General features: G+C 39.3%; 1 protein-coding gene across 3 annotated transcripts in view; it reads right to left on the bottom strand.

Annotated features, from left to right (window-relative positions):
• Positions 1-6,773: 6,773 nt before the first annotated feature.
• Slc9a6 (solute carrier family 9 member A6) overlaps positions 6,774-25,979 on the bottom strand; it is a 54,668-nt gene continuing 35,462 nt past the window's right edge. For 2 of the 3 annotated variants that reach the window (XM_047536311.1, XM_047536310.1), the window contains 4 exons: positions 21,837-21,867; positions 19,330-19,409; positions 14,006-14,111; positions 6,774-9,462 (listed from right to left, as the gene is read on the bottom strand). In XM_047536311.1, the coding sequence (XP_047392267.1) occupies positions 9,190-9,462; positions 14,006-14,111; positions 19,330-19,409; positions 21,837-21,867 (490 nt within the window). In that variant the 3' untranslated portion in view covers positions 6,774-9,189. Of the gene's footprint in view, positions 9,463-14,005; positions 14,112-19,329; positions 19,410-21,836; positions 21,868-23,002; positions 23,093-25,979 lie in introns of all 3 variants that reach the window. The other variant, XM_047536312.1, reaches the window with a different exon arrangement.

Raw genomic sequence — 25,979 nt, 5'->3', positions numbered from 1 at the left:
GTTTCCTAATAACACCACCCATCATTCCCTGAGAACTTCTGAAGCTGTCGTTTTATAAGGAGGAAAAATAATTTATTTTTTCCTCTATCCATTGTACTTTGGTTAGAGTAATTATTTTCCCCAGACACCACCCAGAGCAAAAAGCTCCAGATGTTCCTAGGTTATAATGGGAGAATGCCTTACAAATCCTGGTGTTTTCCAACTTGAGTTCTTTCCCAATCTTCTCATCTGGGGCCCTTAGTCCCCTTCTCCCACTCCTCTTCTTCCATTAAGTTTCCATCTTCCCTTGTCAAAGTATAGCAGATTTATTTTTTTTAATATTCATTTTTAATTTTAATTAACACATAATAAAAGTACATATTTGTGGGGAGTGTGATATTTCAGTTTGTGCATACCACTCATAATGACCAAATCAGGGTAATCAGCACTTCCATCTCATCTTTTTTTTGGTACTGGGGATTGAATCCAGTAGTGCTTAACCACTGAACCACATCCCCAACCCTTTTTTGTATTTTATTTTGACACAGGGTCCGCTGAGTTGTTTAGGGCCTTGCTAAGTTGCTGAGGCTGGCTTTGAACTTGTGATCCTCCTGCCTCAGTCTCCCAAGTTGCTGGAATTACAGGCATGCACCACTGCTTCCGGTTCCTTATCATTTTTTAATGTTTGGAGCCTTATGTTTCAGAGTCTTTGAACTCTCATATTCTAGATCTTCAAAAAGTATATAGTAGGTTATTATAAACTTTAATCACCCTTCTATGCTCTAGAAAACTTGAATATATTCTTCCTATCTACAGTGTTTTGGGACCCATTATTCAACCTTTTTCTATGTCCCTTCTCCCACATTTCCTAACCTCTAGTAATTACTATTCTATTTTCTTCCACTTTGAGATTAATTTTTTTAAACTTTCACATATGAGAAAGAACATGTGGTATTTGTCTTTTTGTGTCTGGCTCAGAAGCAAATTTAGAGTTGTGCTTTTACTGCTTTATCTCTTAACCTCTTGGCCCTAATATTTTCTAAAATTATAGCTATTGCCATTCCATCCACTCATTTGCTCAATCCAGATTGCCGGGAATCATTATAAACTCCTCCTCAATCATTCACTACATTTACTCTCCCAGGTCTGTTGAGCCTCCCTACTAAATGTCTCTTGCATCTGTTCCCTCTTTTTCCCACTTACATTTCTCTGGTCTAGACCAGTTTCTCTCTCTCTCTCTCTCTCTCTCTCTCTCTCTCTCTCTCTCTCTCTCTCTCACCTAGTCACGTTTTCTAACCATCATCTCTGGGTTCACTCTTGCCCCTATCCAAAGAATCTATCCTTCCCACTGCAGCCACATTGAGAGTGATAGTTCTAAAACTCAAATATGACTGTGTCTCCCTCACACTGCCACTCTGGGATAATATAGTGGGCATGATGGCCTGGGGAAATTCCTTAGACTAGTGACTAATGTGGAAGTGCTCGTTAAAGCTAGGTTAATGTCATGGAAATGGTAGAGCTTTCTCCAGCCTCCCAATCCTTGCCCAGGCTGAGAGTATTATCACCTGGGCTTTTCTCCATCATGGCACCTAATGCACTATGTCACAGTTGTCTGTACACTTGCCAATCTTCCTTACCAGACCGTGAACTCTGGGACTTGCTGTATCTTAGGCACCATACACAATGCCTGGCACACAGAAGACATTCTAGATGTGATAGTAACAGAGACAACCCTCTGTCCCTCAAAGGTGGCATGTTAGTTCCCTATTGCTGTCATAACAAATTACTAATAACTTTGTGGCTTACAACACCCATTTGTTATATGACAGTTCTGTAGGTTGGAAGTCTGACAAGGATCTTATTGGACTAAATCCATTGTGTCTGCAGGGTCGCATTCCTTCTGGAGGCTCTAGGGAAGAATCCATTCCTTGTCTTCTTTCACCTTCAAAGTCATGACTGTGGCACCCGTCTGACTTCGCTCTTTTTTAAATTGGTTATTTTTAGTTATACATGATAGTAGAGTGTATTTTGACATATTAACATATATGGAGTATATCTTATTCTGATTAGGATCCCAGTCTTGTGGTTGTACAAGATGGTGGGATTCACTGTGGTGTATTCATATATGAACATAGGAAAGTGATATTAGATTCACTCCACTCACTGTCTTTCCTATTCCCATCCCTTATCCCTTTCTTTCATTTCCCTTTGTCTACTCCACTGAACATCTCTCCTCTCTCTTGTTGTGGGTTAGGATCCATATATCAGTGTAGACATTTGACCTTTAGTTTTCTGGGACTGTCTTATTTCATTTATCATGATAGTCTCCAAATTCATCCATTTACCAGAAAATGTCTCTGACATCACTTCTGTTGTCACTTAGTCTTTCTCTGACCACAGCTAGGAAAGAGGTTTTCCAATTTTAAGGCCTGTGTGATTAGACTGGACCCACCTGGGTAATCCAGGATAATCTCCCCATTTTAAGATTATCTAATTAGCAGCCCTAATTCCTTAATTTGCTTTGCCATGTAACCTAACATATTCACAAGTTCCAGTGATTAGGGTGTGGACATTTTTGGAGGGCCATATTCTGCCCACCATAGGCAGCAATATGAGGTCCCTGAATTCCACATAGCAACTCTTTTCTAATGCTTTTCACACAATTGCAATGCCCTTACCTTGTCAGCTGCATTCTTCTTTAGATTGAAAGCAGATTTAGTCACCTCTCTGTCCCTAGTGCCTGACCCAGGTCTCAATCCAGGTGAGGAGCTCAGTGTTTATTGACTGGAAGCTACTAAATAAAATATTGGTTGGCTGCAGTGTTTAAACATCAGCCTCCTGGCTTCCCCTTAGAAAATAGAGCTTTGTTGGACTTTGAGAAAGTGTTAAAAAACAATTTTGTAACACACTCAGGGGGTTCAATTGTCATTATCTTGCTTTCTCACACTAAGCCAGCTCCAAGATGGAAAAAACAAGCAACTTCTATTATCTGACAGAAGTCTTCCAGATTTTTCAGATGAAAAAATAGCTCATAGCTTTTTTGTCTGACCCACATGGGAACACAGCTGTATAGGAAATTTGAATGAACAACAAAATTCATGCAATAAAGCCTTGTGACCCCCCAATGCAACCAAGAATCAAATACTTCTCAATTTTTGTAGGATTAGTATTTAAACACATAGTCAAGCACTTCAGTTCCAATAAATCTGGAGAAATGAAACCTTGTTTCCAAGAAGTGCTCACAGAGCTTTCAATACATTTTTCCATCACTGCAAAATAACTTCCACAACTAAACTGTGTCTCTGTGGTGAGACCCAATACCATCCAGACACACCAAGTAGAAAATGAGCAGACCTGGTGTGCAACCATGACACAGAGGGCAGGACTACCCAAGATGTAATTGCAATATGGATTCATGGTAAAGGAGATTAATTTTTTCACTTGGCAGAATTGGCGAGAAATTGCCAGGTCTCATGGAGTTCAGACTCCAGCCATGACAGCCCTGACTAAGCCAGTTCTCAGAGTTCTATCTTCACTATGGCAACCACTTGGGATGCCTCCAACTTGCTGAAGTGGAGATTCCGAAGAAAATAGCCCAGAGTAGTTGCATGGTCTGCAGAGTTTTCCATACTTTATTCAAATAGCACCTCATCAGTAAAACCATACAGAATACTGAATGTTGGTTTCAAGAGCCTTGTGAGTCCCAGTTAAAATGTTTCTATGTATATCACTTCATTTAATCCCCCAACAGGCCTGGCAGTTAGTTGGGGCTGGAACCAGAATTTAGTACCTACCACAGTGCCTGGCACATGTTAATAGCTCAGTACATGTTTATGGAATTCATGAACTGCCATCATTTTATAAAGGAAGAAGTAGGTTCAGAGAGGTTTAAGTGGGTTCTGAAAAGTGCCCAGTGGCATACAGGGCTAGAACTCTGGTCTCCTGTTAGCTTATTGTTTCTCCTATTCTGCCATGCTGGCCTTCAAACTCCAACTGAATCAAGGTCAGGAGGACATTTTTCTCCTGGTCAATAAACATTCACTGAGCATATGGCTCATTCATCTTGTTTTCAGTGGAACCTCTTAAGCGAGGCCTCCTGACTTGCCTCTTCCATCCTGCCCAATCTCCTCTTGCCCACTACTCTCTACACCATTTCCCATGTGACACTTATCCCAACCTTTCATTATTTTAAGCTTATGTGTGTGTTTATTGCCTTCCCTGACCTGAATGTAAGCTCCCTGAGGGCAGGGTGCTGGCCCAGACTTTGGCTGACTGTAAGATGAGAGTGTGATGCAGCTACTGAAACCAAGTCAATGTGGTCTCAGGCAAGGCGTGTTCAGAGAAGTGTAGAACAATGGACTTCAGGCCCAATATTCAGAAGATAAAGGAATGGTGGTATTTAGCCTGGGAACAGAAAGACTCAGGGAAGATATCTTTTCAAATGCCTGAAGGCTGCAACACAAAAGAGGGTAGACTTGGCTTAAGTGATCCAGCAGAACAGGGGAAGGGGTCGTAGTTGCAGGGAGATTTTGGTTCAAGACACACCTCATTATGCTCACAACTATATAATTGTTGGATGCGTACTGTCTTCCCACTAATATGTAAGTGCTGAGGGTAGTCCTGCATCTCTTATTTCTCACTCCATGTATATAGCAGAGCACATGGTGTTTTTGCCAAAGTCTGATTGAAGGAATGTTGTGTGAAATAGCAACTATAGGTCACTGTCACTTTGCCTAAAATGCTCATCCTCACTTCCCTTCACCTTACTGGCCCTTGACTTACTCTAAAGGTCAGATCTTAACAATCACTTCATTAGGAAAATCATTCCTGGTTCCTGTATCAGCAGATGACAATCTCCTCTCATAGTGCCCCATGTTTCCATCACAGCATTTATGATTACTGTATTTGAGGTTATTTGTCAAGTACTGAGGGTTGAATTAGAACAAATTATATTTCATGCTTTTATAATTATGTCAAAATGAATCCTAATGTTATGTATAACTAAAAAGAACCAGTAAACAAAGATGCATACTGCGCTACTGAAAGGTGATCAGCACTTCTTGCATGAAAGATTCCTAAGAGCTCTATGATATGGCTGTCAGTATCTCCTGTACAATACTCTCCAGCAGAGCTGGGGATTTTATTCAATTATTTGCCATTTCTACTGTGAATGGTGTAAAGAAAGAGTTCAGGTCTGTGTAACTCCAATACGTGGACTTTTTTTTTTTCTTTTTTCTAAACCAAACTATGTGGACACAAAGCTGCTATTTAGAATTGCAAAGTCTGCCATGAAAGATGACCACTTGATGGAAAGGTTGGGAGGTAGTGTGAAGGAATGCTGCTAGCCAGGCTGCCTTGCCCATGGGCTAGACAAGACACAGGAGGGCCCTTGGCTAGGAATGTGAAAACTCCCAAGCAGGGGAACCTGTGTCAGGCCGCCAACAGGGCTGCAAGTGGAGGGACAGAGCTGCGTGCCTTGCCTTGGCCTGTTAACAAGCAGGTGTGGGCGGCAGGCTGGAATTCTGCAACTCCCTTCATTATCCTTCTCATTATACTCAAGATGGATTAGCACAGAGCCTGCCTTTGGAGCCAGTAGAGTAGGGGTTATTCTGGACTTGGGAAGCAGACTGGATTTGAGTCCTAGTTCTGTGACTTCATTAGCCACATGACAACTCCTCTGCACCTGTTTCCTCTGTGAAATGACAATAGCAGAATATACCCTTATGGTATGCATAAAACTGAATTTAAAAATACCTCAGTTATACATTGCTTGCATCTAAGAGGGGCCCAAAAATGGGGACTACTGCTGGGCATGGGGGAATACACCTGTAATCCCAGCAGCTCAGGAGTTTGAGGAAGGGGGATCACAAATCCAAAACCAGCCTCAGCAACCTAGCAAGGCCTATGCAACTCAGGAAGACTCCATCTCTAAATAAAATATTAAAAATAGCTGGAGGTGTGGCTCAGTGGTTAAGCACCCCAGGTTCAATCCCCTGCACCAAAATAATAATTATTGTTATCATCTTCAAATTTATTTTCAAACCTCCTCCTGCATCATCATAGTGTTGTACTTCCTATCAAGAACTTTATGATTAAGTCAAAACATCTATCTTTTCACTTCCTTACATTCTACCCATGGGTCAGGTTAATAGATGTGTGGCGAGTTAGAAAATGTGAGATGTTTCAAGGAATGAGTCTGTTGTGTGTGGGCCCCCCCATCTGTACCTCTCACTGGGCCATGAGCATGGAAGCCAGAGTGGATGGCAAGAAGGCACAACAGATGGTGCCTGGAGCCATTAGCCAGACTAGGTAATGATGCTGTCAGCAAACTCTAACATATAAAACACCTCATGTACAAAAATAGTGATGTGTCTTTAACTTGGAGGAAGGACTATTTGTGGGACCACACTCTCAAGCAAACCTGGAACTGCCTTTCTACCTAACTGGATACAGAATCCACTCTCCCCATCTAATAGAAAGAACTAACATTTTCATGACATTCTCCATCACTGAGTTAACAGGCTACAAATCAATGTAATGGAATTTGACCACTTTGACTCATATTTCTTAAATGGCCCAACTGTGACCATATGCAAATACACCCACCCTTACACATAAGCACTGAGAATTTGCCACCCTGTAAGTTAAGTTGTTAGGTTTGTTTTTAAACCATCAGTCTTCCCCCTTTTCCTGTGTGTGTGTGTGTGTGTGTGTGTGTGTGTGTAGAAAAATAAATGAAGTCAGCACTCTTTACATCTCACTAGAATAAGCTGTGACTCAAATATGGTGAGTGGTTATTTGCAAGGCTATAATTTCTTTAATGACAGATTTTTCTAAAAGAAACCACTATAACATTTGTCCAAGTACTCCAAGGGAAAACAAAAAATACATGAAGATTAAAAGTCTATTACTTTAACAGCACATTGCCAAACACAGACAACTAGGATAAATGCCAAGAGACCTTTAAAAATAACTTTAAAAGATGCAACGTTCAAGTCAATCAAACATGTAGGTTCCACAAACAACAGAAAAACAGGTCCCAAAACAGTTCTACTTGTACATGATGGTACTCAGACTGTACTTCATCAAAGTTCACTCGGGTGTTTCAATTCAATGGGTGTCTGAGCAGAAATGTTTGCTCTTCTTTGTGTGGAGATGTGCACATAGGTTTGAGAAGAAAAATCTTCCAGAGGCCGATGTAAGCACAGCAGGCTTGGTTCCCCTTTGATAAAGTACTGAAGGCAGATTTAGTGGACTCAAGCTTTATCAGTTTCCCTAATGAGAAGCCTTATGCATGCGGAAACAGACAAGTTACGGAATTTGTCATGCTAAGTATTTACAGCCATGTTCATAAAGTGAGCTCAGTAACCTGACAGAATAAAAAAGGTAGTTGTTAAATTATCGTATAACCTTTTATAACTTGAATAATTCTGTGGGAAGATGATACTGACATACAAAGCCCCTCAAACATACATCAACAAGAAATTATTTACTGCACGAAGAGGCACACATCATATAAAACACACACTTCACAGGAGGGGTTCCTGCATAGCAGGAAAGTTGCTACCACTACATAACAAATGGCTATGCCAACAGTCAAGGCTGCCACTAAAGGGTACAATATTAGAATTCCCTTAAAATCTCAAGGAGTGTTTGCCATAGCACAGAACCCTTTTGGAGAATAAGTACGTGTTTTGTTTGGATGAACAGTTTTCAGTGGAAATTTTGAACATCACATAAGTAGATCAATTTTCTAATTGGGTAAGATTTAAGGCAATGCTACTCAGACCTGAGGAAAAAAATCCACAAAAGTTTATATTTTACTTCAGAATTATTAACAGGTCAGAATCAACATCAAAAAGTATTCCCCTTCCAAGCATTCACTGTACCTATAGGTATTTTCAGCATTACAAAATAGAATCCACTTTCATACTATGAATATGAAATGGGAAATTGTTCTGTGCTCTTCCTTGAAAACTGTAAAAAAAAAAAACACATGGCAGCTTAGGTATTTAATATTAAAAAGTAACATGACAATGAAGACAGCTATACCCACTGCACACAAAGGAGCCTCCTTAAAATAAATGCTCCAGAGCATCGTATTTCTCTTATGACTGCCTTTGGTGTAGTATGGGATGTTCATGGATTCATAAATTAACGTTCAACATCAACTACAGACTAACAAATGACAATTAGACACAGTAAGTTTAAAAATTTTACATTTTGCTCCTGTTCGGCTGCTAAAGAGCAGCGATTTAAATTGATATAAAAACTTGTGACGACAAAGCTTGCTATACAGATAAAGTACATAATCAAAAATTAAGCAGCAATTAAATTTCTTATTTAAACTTATCTGGTATAGAATATTTACATATTTGGGAAGAGAGACCTCCAATACCAGTCACTCCCTTCTTGCCCTCTGTCCCCTCTCCACCTGCCCCAGCCCCTCCAAATCTAAATCAAGTGCCCTGAACTATTTACACCTGTACTTTGGCTAAGCCGGCTGGATGCAACTCCAGGGTCTTGGCCTAGAGGAAAAGAAATAAGGTCTTGGAGGTCATTTGCAGTCTTCCTTTGAAATAGCAATGTATTGCAGTCCAATGAATCTGTTCTTTCACAGCAAGGGGGGGGGGAAAGAGCCCCATACCTCACTCCGCAACCTGAGTGGGGCAAGATCAAAATGTCATCAGCTCCTTACACCACAACTGGCCACAAGAGAAAAGGGAAAGAAAAAGGTCATGACAAAGGCAGCAGCAATCAACAAAAGTGTCCCAACAAAGGAACCTCTCCTCCCTGGATTCACTAGGAAATAACACTTCCCTCCTTCTTCTCCCCACCCCCAACCATACACACACAAATTAATTCACATCACAAGAACTTGGTACTCCGGTTAAGTGTCAGGTAAATATAGAGTAAATCCATCATTTTTATACTTTAACTCAGACATGAAGCTAACAGAACACACAACATCACTGTGAAAGTAACTTTCTAAAACAGATCCAGCCTACATAGTGCAGCCAGAAAAACTTAAAAGAATAGTTTGTTCACAATCTGCCTTGTACAGGATATTTATATTCTTTCTATGCCATATAAATAGCATTTATATAGCTTACACATTCAGAGACATGCACTAGGACTTTTTAGGTAGTACAAATTTCTTCACAATCACATGTGCAAATTATACAAATCACTAAGTGAATATTAATAAGCTTAGGCTGGGCTGTGTCTCGTATCCTCTAATGAATTTAATGCAGGTTCAGAATCATCCATAGGCAGAACCAGGCGTGTCCCGCGAATGACCAGCTCGTGGTCCCCCAATGCAAGCTCCCGATCCAAGGCATCTTCAGAACTGTTGCCTAAGAATCTCCTGGGGGCACTAGATATTGTCGATTCAGTGGTCACAGTGGAATCCCCATAGGTCAAGCTGATATCACCATCGTTGAGAATAAGATCAGAGTCATCATCTTTCAATTGTTCCTGGTTCTAAATGCAAAATAAAATAAGCTCTAAGAATTTTTGAGACATTAAAGAACCATTTTGAGTAGGAGAATTTTAAAAGATTCCCTATTTAAAACTCATCAGTGGCCTAATGCCAGGATAAGGTTAAATGTCCTTACCATGCCTTAAAAGACAGTGACTTAGGGGCTGGGGCTGTGGTTCAGTGGCAGAGCACTTGCCTAGCACATGTGAGGCACTGGGTTCAATTCTCATCATCACATACATATAAATAAACAAATAAAGGTCCACCAACAACTAAAAAATATTTTTAGAAAAGATTCAGGCATATCCAAATTGCCGCTGATTTTTTTTTTTAAAAAGAAAAAAGGCAGTGACTTGTCCCCTTCAGCTTCATCTTCTGACACAATCTGCATCTCACCCCCCAACAGCCCCAATGTGTGCCAGCCAGACTGCAGGGCTGCCAGCTGCCCAGATCTCTCCGGGCTTCTCTTGCCTCTGTGTCATTCTACATGCCGGCCCCCCTGCCCACTTCATGTGACTAGCACCTACTTAGAACTTTCTCCTAGAAGACATCTTTGATCTTCCAGGTCTAGGTTAGGTGTCCCTCCTTGACTCCCTCCCTGCAGTAGCATTTGCTCTTTCACACACTGGCCTGCCATCAAGGGTCTTAAGAGTCCAGGGTGAGAGGGGGAGGAACACAATGATAAATGCATGGTTATGATAAAAGACTCGGTGCTACCTAGTCCAAGTACCTCACATAGTTTGGGACATAGAAATATGAAATCCTCACTGCATGCTTCTCTCCCAGCTCTATAAGGTCTGCTTACAAAGGAAAGTTTGTGGCAAAATAGCATGCTTAATAAACTTCTACAAAAAGGAAAAAAATCAAGAATGTGTAGTCCCATTTTGGTAAATAAAAGCTGTGTGTATACACAGAAAAGTCTGGAATGGTATTCAACATTAGCTCTGTGTTATAGTTTAGATGTGGTGTCCCCCAAAAGTTCACATGTGAGACAACGCAAGAAGGTTCAGAGAAATGATTGGGTTATAAGAGTGTTAACCTAATCAGTGATTAAATCTCCTGATAAGGATTAACTGAGTGGTAATTGAAGCAGTAGGGTGTGGATAGAGGAGGTGGGACTTGGCGGTATGGCTATGGGGTATATATTTTTATCTGGAGAGTGGAGTCTCTCTCTGCTTCCTGATCACCATGTGAGCTGCTTCCCTCTGCCACACTCTTCCACCATGATGTCCTGCCTCACCTCAAGCCCCAAGGAATGGAACTGATCCTCTATGGACTAAGACCTCTGAAACCATGAGCCCTCAAATAAACTTTCCTCTGCTACAGTTCTTCTGGTCAGGTCCTTTGGTCACAGCAGGGAAAAAGCTGACTAAAACACTCTGTAACAACAGAGTTATTAGTGAATTTTATTTACTTTATATGTTTCTATACTGTTGGACACTGGCTATTGCCAGAAATTTCCCTAAATAACTTAGACAAACAAATGTGAATTGAAAAATAAATCAACAGCCACCAAACAGACCAAGTCCCTGTGCCCCTAATGTAGTTTAATGATAAGTTTAACTAGTGTCTGTCATTCAATACAACACTACTCACAACAAAGTGTTTTGACTCCTTCACAAGATAGCAGAGGCTTTTCAGTACTTCCTAATGTTTTCATTAAGTTTCAGGTCTAGAGTAATATCTACCAAATTTTTAAATCTATGTCTTTTGACCCAGCAATTTTATCTTTAAAAGCTATTCTATATATTTTTATATCCTTGAGTAAACTGATAAGTAAAAGGCTATTTAAAAAATATATTCACCATAAGTATTATTTGTAATAGCAAAAAAAAAAAAAAAAGAAACAAATGTCTGTCCATGGGAGACTGAATTAATCAATTTTAGTGTAGCTACAAATGGAATATTTTATATTCATGAAAAAGAAGGTAACAGATCTAATGTATTTAATGAAAAGCCATCAATAATGAATGTATCAGCAATTGAAAAAAGCAAGTAGTGGGACAGTACACCTATTATGATCCCATGTGTACAAAACAAAGCTATACACATATATAAGTTTGTATGGATAGAGCTGGATGTAGCTTAGTGTTAGAGCAGTTGCCTAACACGTGCGACACCCTGAGTTCAATCCCTAATATTGCAAAAAACTGAATAAATTAAGTTTATATAGAAAAAATATACCAGAAAGTATCTATCGTAAACCTTTACTAAAGATCACCTATAAGGAGTTAGGTAGGAAGAAAATTACTTTTTTTCACTTTGTACATTCCACAGTTTAAATATTTAGCCACAAGCATATTAATTTCATAACTTAAAAAAATAATGAGTAACAAAAATGTATTTTAAGAAACAAGTTTTATGGCTATGATGGGTTAAATTTATTCCCCAAAGATGATGTTTGACAGCCTAACCTACGAATGTGACTTTGTTTGGAAACAGGATCATATTTAGAAATTAGGTGGGTCCTGATCAAATGATGGTTATGCTTATGAAATTTAGACACAGTGGTACACATGGGAAGACACCATGCAAAGATGAAAGCTGAGATTGAAATGATGTATCTATAAGCCACGGAATGCCACAGATGGCCAGGCAAAGTACAAGAGAGAGGCCTGGAGGGAACCAGTTCTGCCCTTACCTAGACTTTGGACATTTTTTAAATTTTTAAAATAAAAATAAATAATTTATATACTATAAATAACAGAACTACAGTATGATGGTTATAAGTACTTGGAACAGTCCAGATGTACATGAAGGTAAAAATACAGCCCAGCATGGTGGCACATCTGATCAATTTAGCCAGACCCTGCCTCGACATAGCATTTAAAAAGAGAATGATGTAGTTCAGTGTTAGAGAGATTTGCCTAGCCTGCCTAAGGTCCTAATATGGGTTTAATACCTATTACTGCAAAAAGAAGAGAGGAGGAGGATGAAAGTTAAGGCCAACCTCAGCAACTTAGCAAGGCCCTAAGCAACTTAGACCCTGTCTCAAAATCAAAAATAAAAAGGGCTGGGGATGTAGCTTAGTGGTCAAGTGCCTCTGAATTCAATTCCCAGTACCAAAATATAAATAAATAAATAAAGTGGTAATAGCAATAATAATAACAATAATAACAAAAAACAGATGAAGTATTCATTTTTGTGTCAGGCATTGTGCCAAATGATTTATATAGACCATTTCATTGACTTTTTAATGATTTTGAACCCAGAGCTTCATGCATGCTAGTGCTTTGCCACTGATGGACTGCAAACTTCTAACCTCAAGAACTGTTAAGATATTTCGATCATTTTTGTTTAAGATATTCAAAAATTTGTGGTACTTTGTAACAGTAGCCCCAGAAATTCATATAGTGATGCATCCTGTTTTCCTATAGTCCACAGGACACATAGTTGTTGTGAGCCTTTTGATTTTGGGTGATAGCAAGAGGGACTCTAGAGCCAAACCTCACTATCTGAACCAACAGAGCAGGTTGACATCTCTGGACAGAATCAAACAGGCTACCAGGGCACAGCAGAAATGGAGAGTGCTTGAGAGGGGAGTTCGGGCAATGTGGGAGAGAAAGAGAGAAGGCAACATGGGGGTGTTCTTCCCACTGTGCCAGCAGTCTGTCAAAAATATGCACTGACTCTAAACAAAGCCATAGGATACTTCCACTCCCACCACCTGACACTGGCCCAGGTGCCACCCCCATGCAGTCTACTTTTTCCCACACATTTCCTGTAGGATCTGCTCTGCTATGCCACAGAGGAAGCTGCAAGCAACTGGAGGGTACCTGACACTGCTTCACTACAGCTTCCCCTCTATCCACTCAAGGTCCTGGGTTTGTGTCTGAGTAGTCAACACTAGTGGCCTTTTTTAATAGGGGAGTCCACTGGATGCCATAGATTACTTCTAAAGGGTTGGTTTAGAATCAAAAATTTTAAAAATTAAAATTAAAATGTTTGCCTTACAAAAATGGTGGCTATTTAGCATATCTCTCACTTTTTTCTTAGTTGGAATATTTACCAAATCACCAATCCTAGGTTGGTCTGTATCATCTGCAATCTAGATCCTGTCTAGAGCTGTCCCTGCCTCAAAGCAATGTGGAACAGAAAAACTTTCTCTGATATCCAAAAGTTGGTAGGTATGAAACAGACTGTCTGTTCCATTTTAGGAGCATCAAAATTGTTTTAAAATTCTCTCAACATAACTGTGGCAACCCTAATGCGCACATAAAAACATACATTTAGTGCTGAACTCAGGCCACATTGCTACAAATAAATGAAAGCTTGCATGGGAATAGAATGAAGTAGTAAAATCGCCTAAGTAAGATAAGGTACCATTCTATATCTGTTACCAAATAATATTTAAAAGGCCATGAATTTTATTTGTAGATTTAGTGTGTTTTTTGGTTGAGCAAAGTATGTTTAAATTCCTTCTGAGGGATTTTATACTTCAAAGGCCAAAAATTAAACCAAAATAAAACAAAACCAGAAACCCACCCAGAGAGCAGCTAAATTAAACTTGCTGAACAGTTCAGTTGGTGGATAAAAATCACTTACTTCATAAGCCTGGGGACTTGTTAGGCACCTGGCGATGGGCCCGCAGCAGGTGGGGAGCGTGGTGGTGAGAGGAGGCCCACTGTGAGTCAACAGAGGCTTCAGGTAGCTGTGAGCAGCTAAGGAAGGGTTGTGCTTTCTCCACACATTCAGAAAACAACTCAGTTGATGACAGTTATTATCACAGTACACCAACCATTGACCACTTCGGAGGTTAACAAAGGGCTTTCACACATGCAATCTCATGTTGTCATCACATGATGACAGTGAGACAGCAAAGGGAGACCTTTTTAGCATCTCTGTTTTGCAGATAGGAAAACTGAGGCTCAGACAGGTCAGGGACTTGCCTAAGTCACACAATTAAGGAAATGGAGACTGATCTACTAAGTCAAAATTGGTCTGCTTTCAAATTATGTGTCCATTCCACTACATCATATTGCTTTTCTGACTTTACTAAAAGCAAAAGTCATTCTATATTTGGCATTGAAGTAAGCAAGGGAGAAAATAAAGAATGATACTTGTCAGAAGATTAAATATTTCGATAGTAGACTAAAGTAATAAAAATTGTTTTAATAATTTACTGTGGATTCAAGTGGCCTCCTGAACACTCTAAGCTGAAACTTCAGTTTCAGGTTGAATCTTTTCCTGCAAAACAGTAAGGAGGTAGGAAAGTCAATTCCTAAGACATTTCAATAAACTATGTATAATGAGCTCCTCTACTATAGACCCTCATTTCAAAAAGCAAAAACAGATATGATAATGTATGATACTCAGAAGAAACAGAAGGAATCACAAGAAAAAGGAGGAGGGAGAAAGGATACAGACAAATATATCATATTCCCCATGTACTTTTTTGGTGGTAGTGGAGATTCAAACACAGGTCTCACACTTGCTAGGGAAGTGTTCTACTACTGAGCTGCATCCCCAGTTCCCCATCTTCCCCACATTCTAAGATGAAAATCTGGACTGGGGATGTAGCTCAGTGGTAGATTTCCTGCCTAGCATACACAAAGCCCTGAGCTTGATCCCCAGCACTGCAGGCACTGGTGGGGAGAATATGAAGCTAAGGTAAGTAGTTCTTAATTAAAAATGGGAAAGCCAGACAAAATTTTATGATTTTTCTATATTAATAAATTCTAAGTAAAGATTAAATACTCAATATAAACACACTTTATAAAACATCTGGCCATGCAAAGCCAATTAAAAACTAGAATGATACTAGTACACTGGTTATAGAAATGACCAAGTCTGAGTCCAGTGGCACTGAATAGGATAGTATTAAGGCTAGCAAGTTGTGGTGTTATACTTCACACGAACAAATTCTTTAAAAGAACTTGCCAAAATAATAAAAACAAAAAGAACTTGCCAAATAATTTTCACAAAAGAATCAAGAAAATCTGAATAGTCTTCTATCTATTAAACAGATGAAAAAAATCCCATATGAAAAGCAAGAGGTCCAAATGACTTCAATGGTAAAATCTTCCCAGCATTTAAGGAAGAAATATCACCAATCCCATATTGAATCCTTCAGAAAAAAAAAAGAGCAAATACTTCCCAAAGCATTTTATAAGGTCAGCATAATCTTGTTATAGAAACCTCATAAGGAAATTAGAATTTTAAAAATCACAAGCCAATATGTTTCACAAAAGTAGACACAAAATATTAACAAATTAAATCCAGGGACATACCCAAAGGATAACATATCATGACCAAGTGGGATTTATTCCAGCAAAGCAAGAATGGCTTTATATTCAAACAACTGATCAATGCAGATCAGTACAATAACAGGTTAAAGGAGAAAAAAATCATGTGTTCAACTCAATCGATGCAGGAAAAGCATATCGTAATACTCAATATCTATTCATGATAAAACTATCAAAAACCTAGAAATAAAAGGAAATATTCTTAATTTGCTAAAGGTTATTTCCAAAAACCTATAGCTAACATCATACTTCATGGTACAACATTGAAAAATTTCTCCCTGAGATCAGGAATAAGACAAGAATGTCATTATCATCACTTACATTCAGCATTGAAATGGAGAGGTCCAGTCAATGTATTAAGACTCAAAGAAGAAATACAAGGGCATCAAGAAAACAAACAACAATAAACACCAGAGAGGATGTGGAGAAAAAAGAAACATTTTTACACTGGTGGTGGGACTATAAATCAGTACAATCACGATGAAAATCAGTATAGAGGTTTCTCAAAAGACTAGGCATGGTACCACAGTCACACCCACCTATATGAATTCTTGGTATTTAGTATTTAGTTCTTTATACTAAATGTATAAAGAACTGAAATCATCATACTACAGTGATGCATACATACCCATGTTTATAGCAGTACAACTCACAATAGCTGAACTATGGAATCAGCCATCAACAGATGAATGGATAAAGAAAATGTAGCCTATATACACAATGGAGTTTTACTTAGTCATAAAGAAAAATGAAATTATGTCATTTGCAGAAAAATGGATGGAATTTGAGAACACTATGCTAAGCATAAAAAGATAAACTCAGAAAGGACAAGGGTTACATGTGTTCTCTCAAATGCGGAAGCTAGAGAGGAAAAAGGAAAAGAAAGGTGAAGGGATCACATGAATACTGAAGGGAGATCAGTACAACCAAGGAAAGGGACCAGGGGGAGGGAAGAGGGAAGGAAAAGAGGAAATACTGGGAAATGATACTAGCCAAAATACATTGTTATAATTTGTGCCTGTACAAATGTATAACAGCAAATCCCATCATTATGTACAACGATAATGCACAATAAATGCAGAACAATAACAACAAAAAAATACAAGAGGTTGGAAAAGAAAAAACATCATTATTCATAGATCACTTAATTGGGTATGCAGAAAATCAAAAAGAATCTATAAACCACTAGAAATAATAAGCGAACTTTAGGAAGACTGCTGGACACAAGATCAATACACGAAATCCTATTATATGTATAATAACAACAAACAAATAGAAAATGAAATAAATACCATTTGCAATAGCATCAAAATCATCAGATACTTAGAGGTAAATCTAATGAAAAAGACTTGTACATTGAAAAGTCCAAAACGTAAATGAGAGAAATTAAAGAAGACCTAGATAAATGGAGAGATAGGCTGTGTTCATGAATTGGAAGTCTCAATATTGCTAAACTATCAATTCTTTCCAGCAGGTTTTTAAAAAAGTTATTTTTAGCAAGGCAGAAAATGTGTAAACTGACCAGATGTTTCTATAATTTAAAGGAAAATACAAGGGACCTAAAATAGCCAAGGTAGTACTAGAGAAGAACAAACCTAGATTTACCCTACCAGGTAGCAAGTCTTCTTAAAAAGTACAGTAATTAAAAAGTGTGCTGTTAATATAAAAATAGAGAAACAAAATACAAAGTACAGAAATTGGCCCCTCTTATATGGTCAAGTGATTTACAACAAAGATTTCACTGCAATTTAATGGGAGTAATGATGGTATTTTTAAGAAATGGTGCTGTATTATTTGGATATCCATATTGGAAAAAAAGTAGATCTTGACCATATGCACCTCACACTACAGGTAAATATTAATTTGTGCTGGGCATGGTGACACATACTGACAATCCCAGTCACTTGGGAGGCTGAGGCAGGAGGATAGCAATTTCAAGGCCAGACTGGGCAACTTAGAGAGACCCTGTCACAAAGGAAAATTAAAAGGGCTGCAAATATAGCTGGGGATTGAACCCAGGAGCTTTGTATATGCTAGGCAGTGCAAAACAATTTGTGATGGATCAAAAGATGATGCTAAAACGGTCACACTTTTAGAAGAAAATGGGAAAATATGTTCATAACCTTTGGACAGAAAACACTATAACCACAAAATAATAATACAGTGGACTTAATTAAAATGAAGAACTTATGTTCCTCAGTAGACAGGATTTTAAAAATGAAAACGCATGCTACAGATTGAAAAGATACAATGCATAAAATCATCAAAAAACTTAATTCAGGAGTATAAAAAGAACTATAAGTCAACAAGAAAGAGAAAAGACAAAGGCCGAGCTAGGAGGATCACGAGTTCAAAGCCAGCCTCAGCAAAAGCGAGGCACTAAGCAACTCAGAGACCCTGTCTCTAAATAAAATATAAAAAAGGGCTGGGGATGTAGCTCAGTGGTCAAGTGCCCTTGAGTTCAATCCCTGGTACCAAAAAAAAAAAAAATGCAAATATCTGGTAAACAGAATACAATTATTAGGAGCTTCTAATCATAAGTGTCAAGTGCATTCTTCTTAAGTATACAAGACTTTGATCAGCAAAGAAAACAATTTTTACATGCTTATTTATCCCAAAGCTGCTTCGATGGAACCTAACCTAAGTTTTCATTCACTTGCTGATAAATCTTAGCCTAAAAGAACTCCATGATTTCTTTTTTCTGGTTCAAATTTCAAATAAGAAAAACATCTTAACAGTACCAAAATGTTTTTTAAAAGGCATGATTTAAACAGGTTATAGAGTATCAACACTATTCAAAGTATAGCTATGAAGAAAACTTACAATAGGACAAGAAAATATGATCATCAATGAAAACATTTAGCTATTTGTGGCATTTTTGTGGTGCCGGGGATCAAACTCAGGGTCTTGCGCATGCTAGGTAAGTGTCTATCACTGAATTACATCCCCAAGCTTGTTTTTATTTTCAGAGAAAGTCTAAGTTGCCCAGGCTGGCCTTGAACTTGGGATCCTCCTGCCTCAGGCTCCTGAGTAGCTATGATTACTGCCACCATTTATGGCATTCTGAATGGACAGCCGAGTCTCCTGGTCTTTGGAAAGGTCAGAGAAGTACCGATAGATACTGCAGTTTTATTTCATCTCCAAGCTTTCCCCTAACGCAGCCTTTCCTCTTTCACCCTAGCAAGTACCCCAACAAGAACAAACAAAAACCTTTTATAAGATCCACTAAATTATATTAAGGACAACAAATATTAAAGTCTGCTTGATAAATAAGCCTGTATGTTGAAGAAAGTATGACATCTGGGCTCTTGATTCCCTCCACATAGCCAGCTTCCACCATCAACTGTCTCTGCTAATTTCCTGGGTTTGCAAAGGCATTCACTTGTGTGAATTTCCTCCTCCACACACTGATGGACAAAGGGGAGACTACAGGTAGGTTTTATATTCCACTCTCAGAAGGCAACAGTCAAAATAGTTGTTCTGAGGCTGGAGTTTTCAGTGGTAGAGTGCATGCTTCACATGTGCAAGGCCCTGGGTTCTACCCTGGAACCATAAAACAAACAAACGAAACAAGTGTTCTGTGTCCATACTACCCTTTTTTTTTTTTTCCTCAGTAAAGGATACTTATGATCGAAGTTGTACCATATCCGGAAGAGCCAAGCACTCTCTGCTTTGGTAGTTCTCCTTTCATTTTCTGGAACACCCTGCAGAAAGATAATATAAAAATCATTGCATACACAAACAGGTTTGTGTAGAGTCATTCCTTAGTAGAGTCAGAACTAGTACCTACAGAAAAGAAACTTTCCAACATGGGTAACGTCAGAAATTTAATAGCTTGTATGCTATAGCTTTGAAGTAAGAAATTTAAATATTTTTCTGAACATCTCTATTATTTAGAAGAGTTGCTAATTTATGAATCTATTGCCACTTAAATAGTCAGTGTAGGGTAATTCACTTTTTGAAATCTGAAATACTTATACCCCCAATGCAATAGCGACTTAAGTAGAAAAAACACCACACCAACATTCCTAGCTTTGGGAGCTGTCATGGATCTCAAAAGTAACTGGCATTCCAAGTTACTATTATGTTCTTAGCACACTAGCAAACAGGTAGGGAAATTCCAATGTAAGCCTGACTGCTGAGGAGAGAAAACTAATACAGCAAGCAGGTTACCTTCTAAAATAGCTTCCAAAAATATAAACTGTGTCCTTATTTATAATATGGTGTGGTCAGTAGTTGGGCAGTAAGACTATCTGGTTCCAGTCCTGGCCCACTGACATTAACTAGCATGGGCAAACCTTCTTACCTCTCCAGACTCGGATTTCTTCATGTATAAGATGCGAATGTTAGAGAATCACTAAGGTCCTTTCCAGTGCCAATGTTCTAAGGTTCTATGATTTTCTCAGAGCACAGAGTTTAGATTCTGGGTTTTGACTCCTTCCTGTCTTCCCTAATCCTCAGAAAAAGTTATTATTTTCCTTGACATGGTTCAGTACATACACAAAAATTTTTGAGGACACTGTATGGGCTTATAAGTGCTGAAAACCATCTTCTATATTTCCTTTCACATCACTAGGTATGGTGTTGCATGCCTCTACCTCTTTTTTATTTTTATTTATTTATTTATTTTTTTATTGTTGTTGGGGATGGAACGAGGCAGGGTCTTGTGCATGCTAAGCACATGCTCTAATGCCAAGTTATATGTCCAGTCCATGGTATTTTGTTCTATTTTTATTTATTTATTTAGTGTTTACTTCTTGAAGAAAAATTCATTTATAGATCTCCCCACCTCCTCACCACATTAATGCCTGTACATCCAACCCCCACACTCCATATTTACTATCATGTTCCTCTGTGCTTCCTTGTGGACATTTATTGAGTACACAATATAACCAAGACATCCACAGAGTTTTGAAAGCAGGGGAATTTTTTTTCTTCTTTTCTGTATATTACAACCGAGTCAACTACCTGGCTCTTTCCCTATAATTCCATTTTCATTTCCCCTCTGGTAACAGAAGTGACACAGCTGATGGAGTCTTATTCAGACAACAATCAAGAATTTGTCCTGTGAGCTGCATGATAACTTTATTCTCGTTTTGCCACAGGGGTGGAGGCACTGAGGAGCTTTTACCACTTGGACACTAATCCAGCAGTTTGGCACGATGGGAATTTATCCCGCCTGGTTTGTTCAAGTATTTCAAGCCCATGGAATTCTACTTTTAGGTTCTGACCACAAAAGAGGCGAGTACTTACTATATCACATATACACACAGGCACTCATCATTCAACAGCTAACAAAATTAGCATTCAGGAAATGAATCTGGAAAACGTTTTTCTAACCACACCCTAAAGAAAAATATAACAGTGCTTATTTCAGACAAGAACAAGAACTGTGACTTGAAAGATGCTTTCCCTTGTCAAAAACCTCATTTCTCTGATTTTTCATTAAATGTCTAATACAGAGCCACATATTCAGTGGTGCTCAGAAAACATTAAATAGCCAATAGAAAATACCAAAAAAGGGTGGCCAGTCTGGAAAGTGCAGCCAGTTACACTGTGCTCAATTCAACAGGCTGGAGTTCATAGGAACAACTGAGAAACTGACACAGGGAAGGAAGGAAGCAAGGAAATGTGGCCAAGGCTGAGGCACAGGGTAAGAAAGTGCAGACTCCTGAGCAGGCAGGGAAGGCTAGTTCAAGATTCAAAAGCTTCTAGGCAGTTCTCAGGGCCAGCTGCTGGTCATCCAATTTGAAAGTTACACAGGAAGAGCAGCTGGAGTGAGGCTGACATCAGAGACAAGCCTTCATGCGCAAACCAAAGTGGAAAAAGGCTCCCTGTGCCAGAGCAGTCACTTGAAAACCCAGGAGTGCTTAAGAGACTACTCCCCTCTGTGGCAAAAGCCCAGGATGGCCTTCAGATAGGAAACCTGCCACCCTTGATAACCACAAGCTAACTAAAATGTGGTTTTGTCTCTATGGAGCAGTGAGAAAAGCCAGGAATGAAGTCAGTTAAAAGCTGAGGCAGACAGGACAGGATCTAAATAGTGACATGAAGTCTACAGGAGGCTGTTTTCGTTCCAAATGGCTGCACACTTGACAGAAATGCCAGGGACAACACAAACGCATATTTACCAAATGTTCTTGGTCTGAATCAACACCAACCCTAAAGGAAAAACACAAAGAGCAAGTGAGACTCTGAAGCCAAAAAAAGGCCTAGTCACATATGTACATTGTCAGGAAACTACTCTTCTCAACACAGAAGCTATGGAATGGTTAATGTTTTCTTACCCCTCTACAGTTGTTGATGTACATTTTTGGCTCCTGACGCTTTCCTTAGCAACAGCTTGGATTCTAAGGCAAGCAGGGTGAAGAATTCTATTCCTGTAATCCCACTTACCAGTTTCAGTAAAATAGCATTTCTTCTCTGAACATAAGTCCACTCTAAGCAGTCAGGGAGAGCAACACTGCCCAGTTGCTGAATAAGAGCTAATGGAAAGTTCCCGAAACAAGGCTGGGCACAATGCAATTCCGGGAGGGAATTGCATGTTTTGGGACCTTGCAGCGTTCATGGCAACATTCTGTTATGATGACGGAAGAGAGGGTCCAATTTCAGTTTTTTCATAGGCTAATGAACAGATATTAGCCTTGGTTCTTCAAAATTCTTTTTTACCTGTGTATCCTGGGGAACAGCTTCATTAATAATTTATCTGGGACTGTTCTCTACCCCTAAACATGAGTACTCACCAGCTCTGTCCTTTCTTCCTCTACCCTGCCCCTCAGATCTCCTGTCCTTGCCACCCCAGCTGCTCCAGCATGGCCCTCACTTGTTCTGATTCATGGGGCCAGAATACAAGCCTTTCCACCACCACCCTCTCGCCTAGGGTTAGTGCCTGATGTACAGAATTCTTTGGGTCACTCCCTTCACAGAACACTCTGAGAATGGTTTATAACCCAAAGGGGCAAGTCTAAAGCCCTTTGTGTGGCATTTAAGACTCTAGACAAACTAGTGGCCCCCCGACCCTCCAGCCTACCTTCCCACTCTCATTCCCCACCATTGTCTTCTAACCATGCCCACCAACACCTCCCCAAATCCTTGTCCTCTCAGGGCCTCCATGCCTTCACTCATGCCATTCCCTCTAGCTGAGATGTGCTTTCTCTCATTTTCCTACTTGTTTGCTAAGTTACAAAGTAACTGTTCTATGACCCCTCCAAGCAGATTATCTTTTCCTCCCTGCTTCGGCAGCACTTCCTGGAGTCCTTGGTTATAATACTTAGCACAGTAGAGTTTAGTTATTTACCTGTCAGTCTCCCCAAAAAGACTGTGAGTTCCTTGAGGGTAAAGGCCATGTCTCAATTCATCTCTGTATCCCCAGAGTCTAGCACAGTACCTGACACACAATAGGTGCTCAAATGTTTATCAATTAAGTTAACTACTACAGACAACACAGACAAAATAGCAGTATGAGAAGCTGTAGCAGGAGCACTCCCAAAGACACGTAATACTCAAGGGAGGAGAATGATGCAAGACACCTCTGGAAGGCAAAGTTGTCATGATCAAGTACTTGAAAACAGATGGCCAGATTCAAAATTCAAAGAAAGGCTCATTTTTACTTTGTTAAAAATTGGCAGATGCTGTTTAAGTTCTTCTCAGTCACATTAAAATCTAACCACATTTATGCATCTCAAGTGACATCTAGTGGTCCTGAAGATAGTACATTTATAACACTCAGATGGTACATTACCCAAAGCCAATACAATGTAATAAACATTTATAGAGCACTTATTATTTGCCAGGCACTGTGCTAGGCACAGGGCATAGACATGAATTAAAACATGGTCCCTGTCCTCAAGGAGCTCACAGACTAGTGGGGGAAACAGACACAGATGGAGCAGAATCACTAAGTGCTTGCTGTCAGAGAACACTAGGTTCCAATATGTACCTGGCTGCTATATAGCTATGTGAATTCAGGCAAGTTATGTGACCCTATGGATCATAATTCTATCATTTGGAAAACAGGGCTAGTATCTACCACACAGAGTAGTTGCAAGGATTAAATGAGAAAATGTATTGAAAGCTTTTAAGAGGGGAACGAAATCTATGGAGTTATGCTATATCCATGTACAAATATACCACAATGCATCTTGCTCATATAATGATAATGCACTAATTTAAAGGGAGATCAGTAGAGGAGAGTAAGTGGATTAGGGGGAGGGAGAAGAGGGGGAAAGGGAAGGCACAGGGAAGAAAACTGAACATATTATGTGCAGGTATGATTATGGCATAACAAATCCCACTATTATGTATAATTATAATGAACAAATAAAAAATAAGAAAAGAGCATCTGATGCATCTTTAATGCTAAGTGGTAGCTCTTATAACAATACTGTTATTATTACATAACTAAATGAAATAAGTGCTATAATAAAAAAACCCAACATTACAGAGACTGGTTCCCAGAGAAAGGAACAGGGGGCAAAGGAAGAGACACTTGGCTATGTCACTGGGAGTGACACAGAATTCCAGCCAGAGGGAACAGTATAAACAAAGGCTCAGAGACAGAGAAATGCAAAGCATGTGCAGTAGATAAGGAGCCAAATGTGACTGTCACAAATTATGTTTCGGACACAGGAATGGCTGTGACTCTGATTCACTGAGGATTCACTGTTTATAGGACAGTTAAAGTGATCCTTTACTACTGTAAATTAGATCATGTCATTCCCCTTGCTTTAATATAATCCAGAGTTCTAGCTATATTTTAAAATTCAAACTCTTCAGCATATCTTATAAGGTCTTACAGCAGGGGTTTACAAACTAAAGCCTATGCACCACATCTGGTACCCCTCTGTTTTTGTCAATAAATTTGGTTGGAACATAGCCATGTCAATGGATTGACATGGCATCTATGGCTGTTTCTGCACCAGAGATGAGTGACTAAGGCAGAGACCATATATCTGCAAAGCCCACAATCCTTCCTCTCTGTCCCTTTACAGAAGTCTGCAGATCTCTCACTCCCATGGGATCTGGCCCACCTCATTTCCTACCTACTGTAGTTCAAATCACCAGCCCCCATTATATGAGCTTTTTTGTTTATCTACTAGGCCAACTTTGTTCCTGCCTTGGCATTTGTACTTGCTATTCTCTCTGCCCGGACTGTTGTTCTTCCTGATCACTATTTGACAGTATCTTGTCACTCAAGAAGACTGAGCTCTAATGTAACCTTTCAGAGAAAACTTCCCTGACCTCTTCATATACCCCCATCCCCAGTCAGTATCAAAGGACCTTCTTTGGTTGACATCACATTTAATAATCATCTAAATTTGTCACATACATTTTGTTTACTAGTTTACTGTCTGTCTCTTCCCACTAAAGTATACACTTTAGTAGATCAGGTATCTTTTCATTACCACTGCCCTTCTCTAGAGCAGGGCTTTTTAACCTTAGTATTACTGACATTTTGACCCAAATAATTATTTGTTGGCAGGTTGGGGGACAAGCCTGCCCTGTGCACTATGGGATGTTTACCAGCATTCCTGGCCTCTACCCAGCAGAAACCTGTTGTAATCCCCTCTCTCAGTTGTGACAATCAAAAATGTCTCCAAACAGTGCCAAATGTCCCCTGGTGGGCAAAATGGTCCCTAACTGTGAATCGCTGAATTGGAGCCTAAAACAGTGTTTGGCACATGGCTGGTGCTCAGTAAGTATTCATCAAGTGAATGGACAAAAGACACATTTGAAAGGCTGTGCAAAGAGCTTTGTAGACATAAGCTCACTGAATCCTCACAACAACCCTAAGAGATAGCTACTATGATGTATGTGACACAGATGAGGAAATAGGCTTTGAAAGGTTAAAGAACTTGCCCAAGATTGCAGAATTAGTAAGAAGGAAGGGCAAGAACACAAGGCTAAGTGTAAGTGTGCATGCATCTTCAACTTTCAGAATATCTCAGTATTCTCAAAATTATACTACGCAAATTGAGAGGGCGGGAAGAAAAGCTTAAAACACAGCCTCTGTCACAAAGAAGCTGAAAAATTCAAAACAAAAAACCAAGTAATAGAAGACTATAAGGCAATATATTTAACTGCATTCCATTCAGTGTTAAGAATGGGCAAGATGGGGTCAGCCAGAAAGGTTTCAAAACTAGTGACACATATTATGCGAGTAGGCAGGTTTTTGGTTTTGCTTTTCTCTTGGCAGGGATGGTAAAGCATGTGTGTTTTGTTTGGTTTTTGTGGAGGGAAAAGAACTGATTCTCCTTAAACCTAGAGACTCCACT

This window comes from Sciurus carolinensis, chromosome X, assembly GCF_902686445.1.
Source record: "Sciurus carolinensis chromosome X, mSciCar1.2, whole genome shotgun sequence".
Taxonomy (NCBI): Eukaryota; Metazoa; Chordata; class Mammalia; order Rodentia; family Sciuridae; genus Sciurus; species Sciurus carolinensis.
The sequence above is the reverse complement of the archived record's forward strand: the minus strand, read 5'-3'. Positions and strand labels throughout refer to the sequence as shown.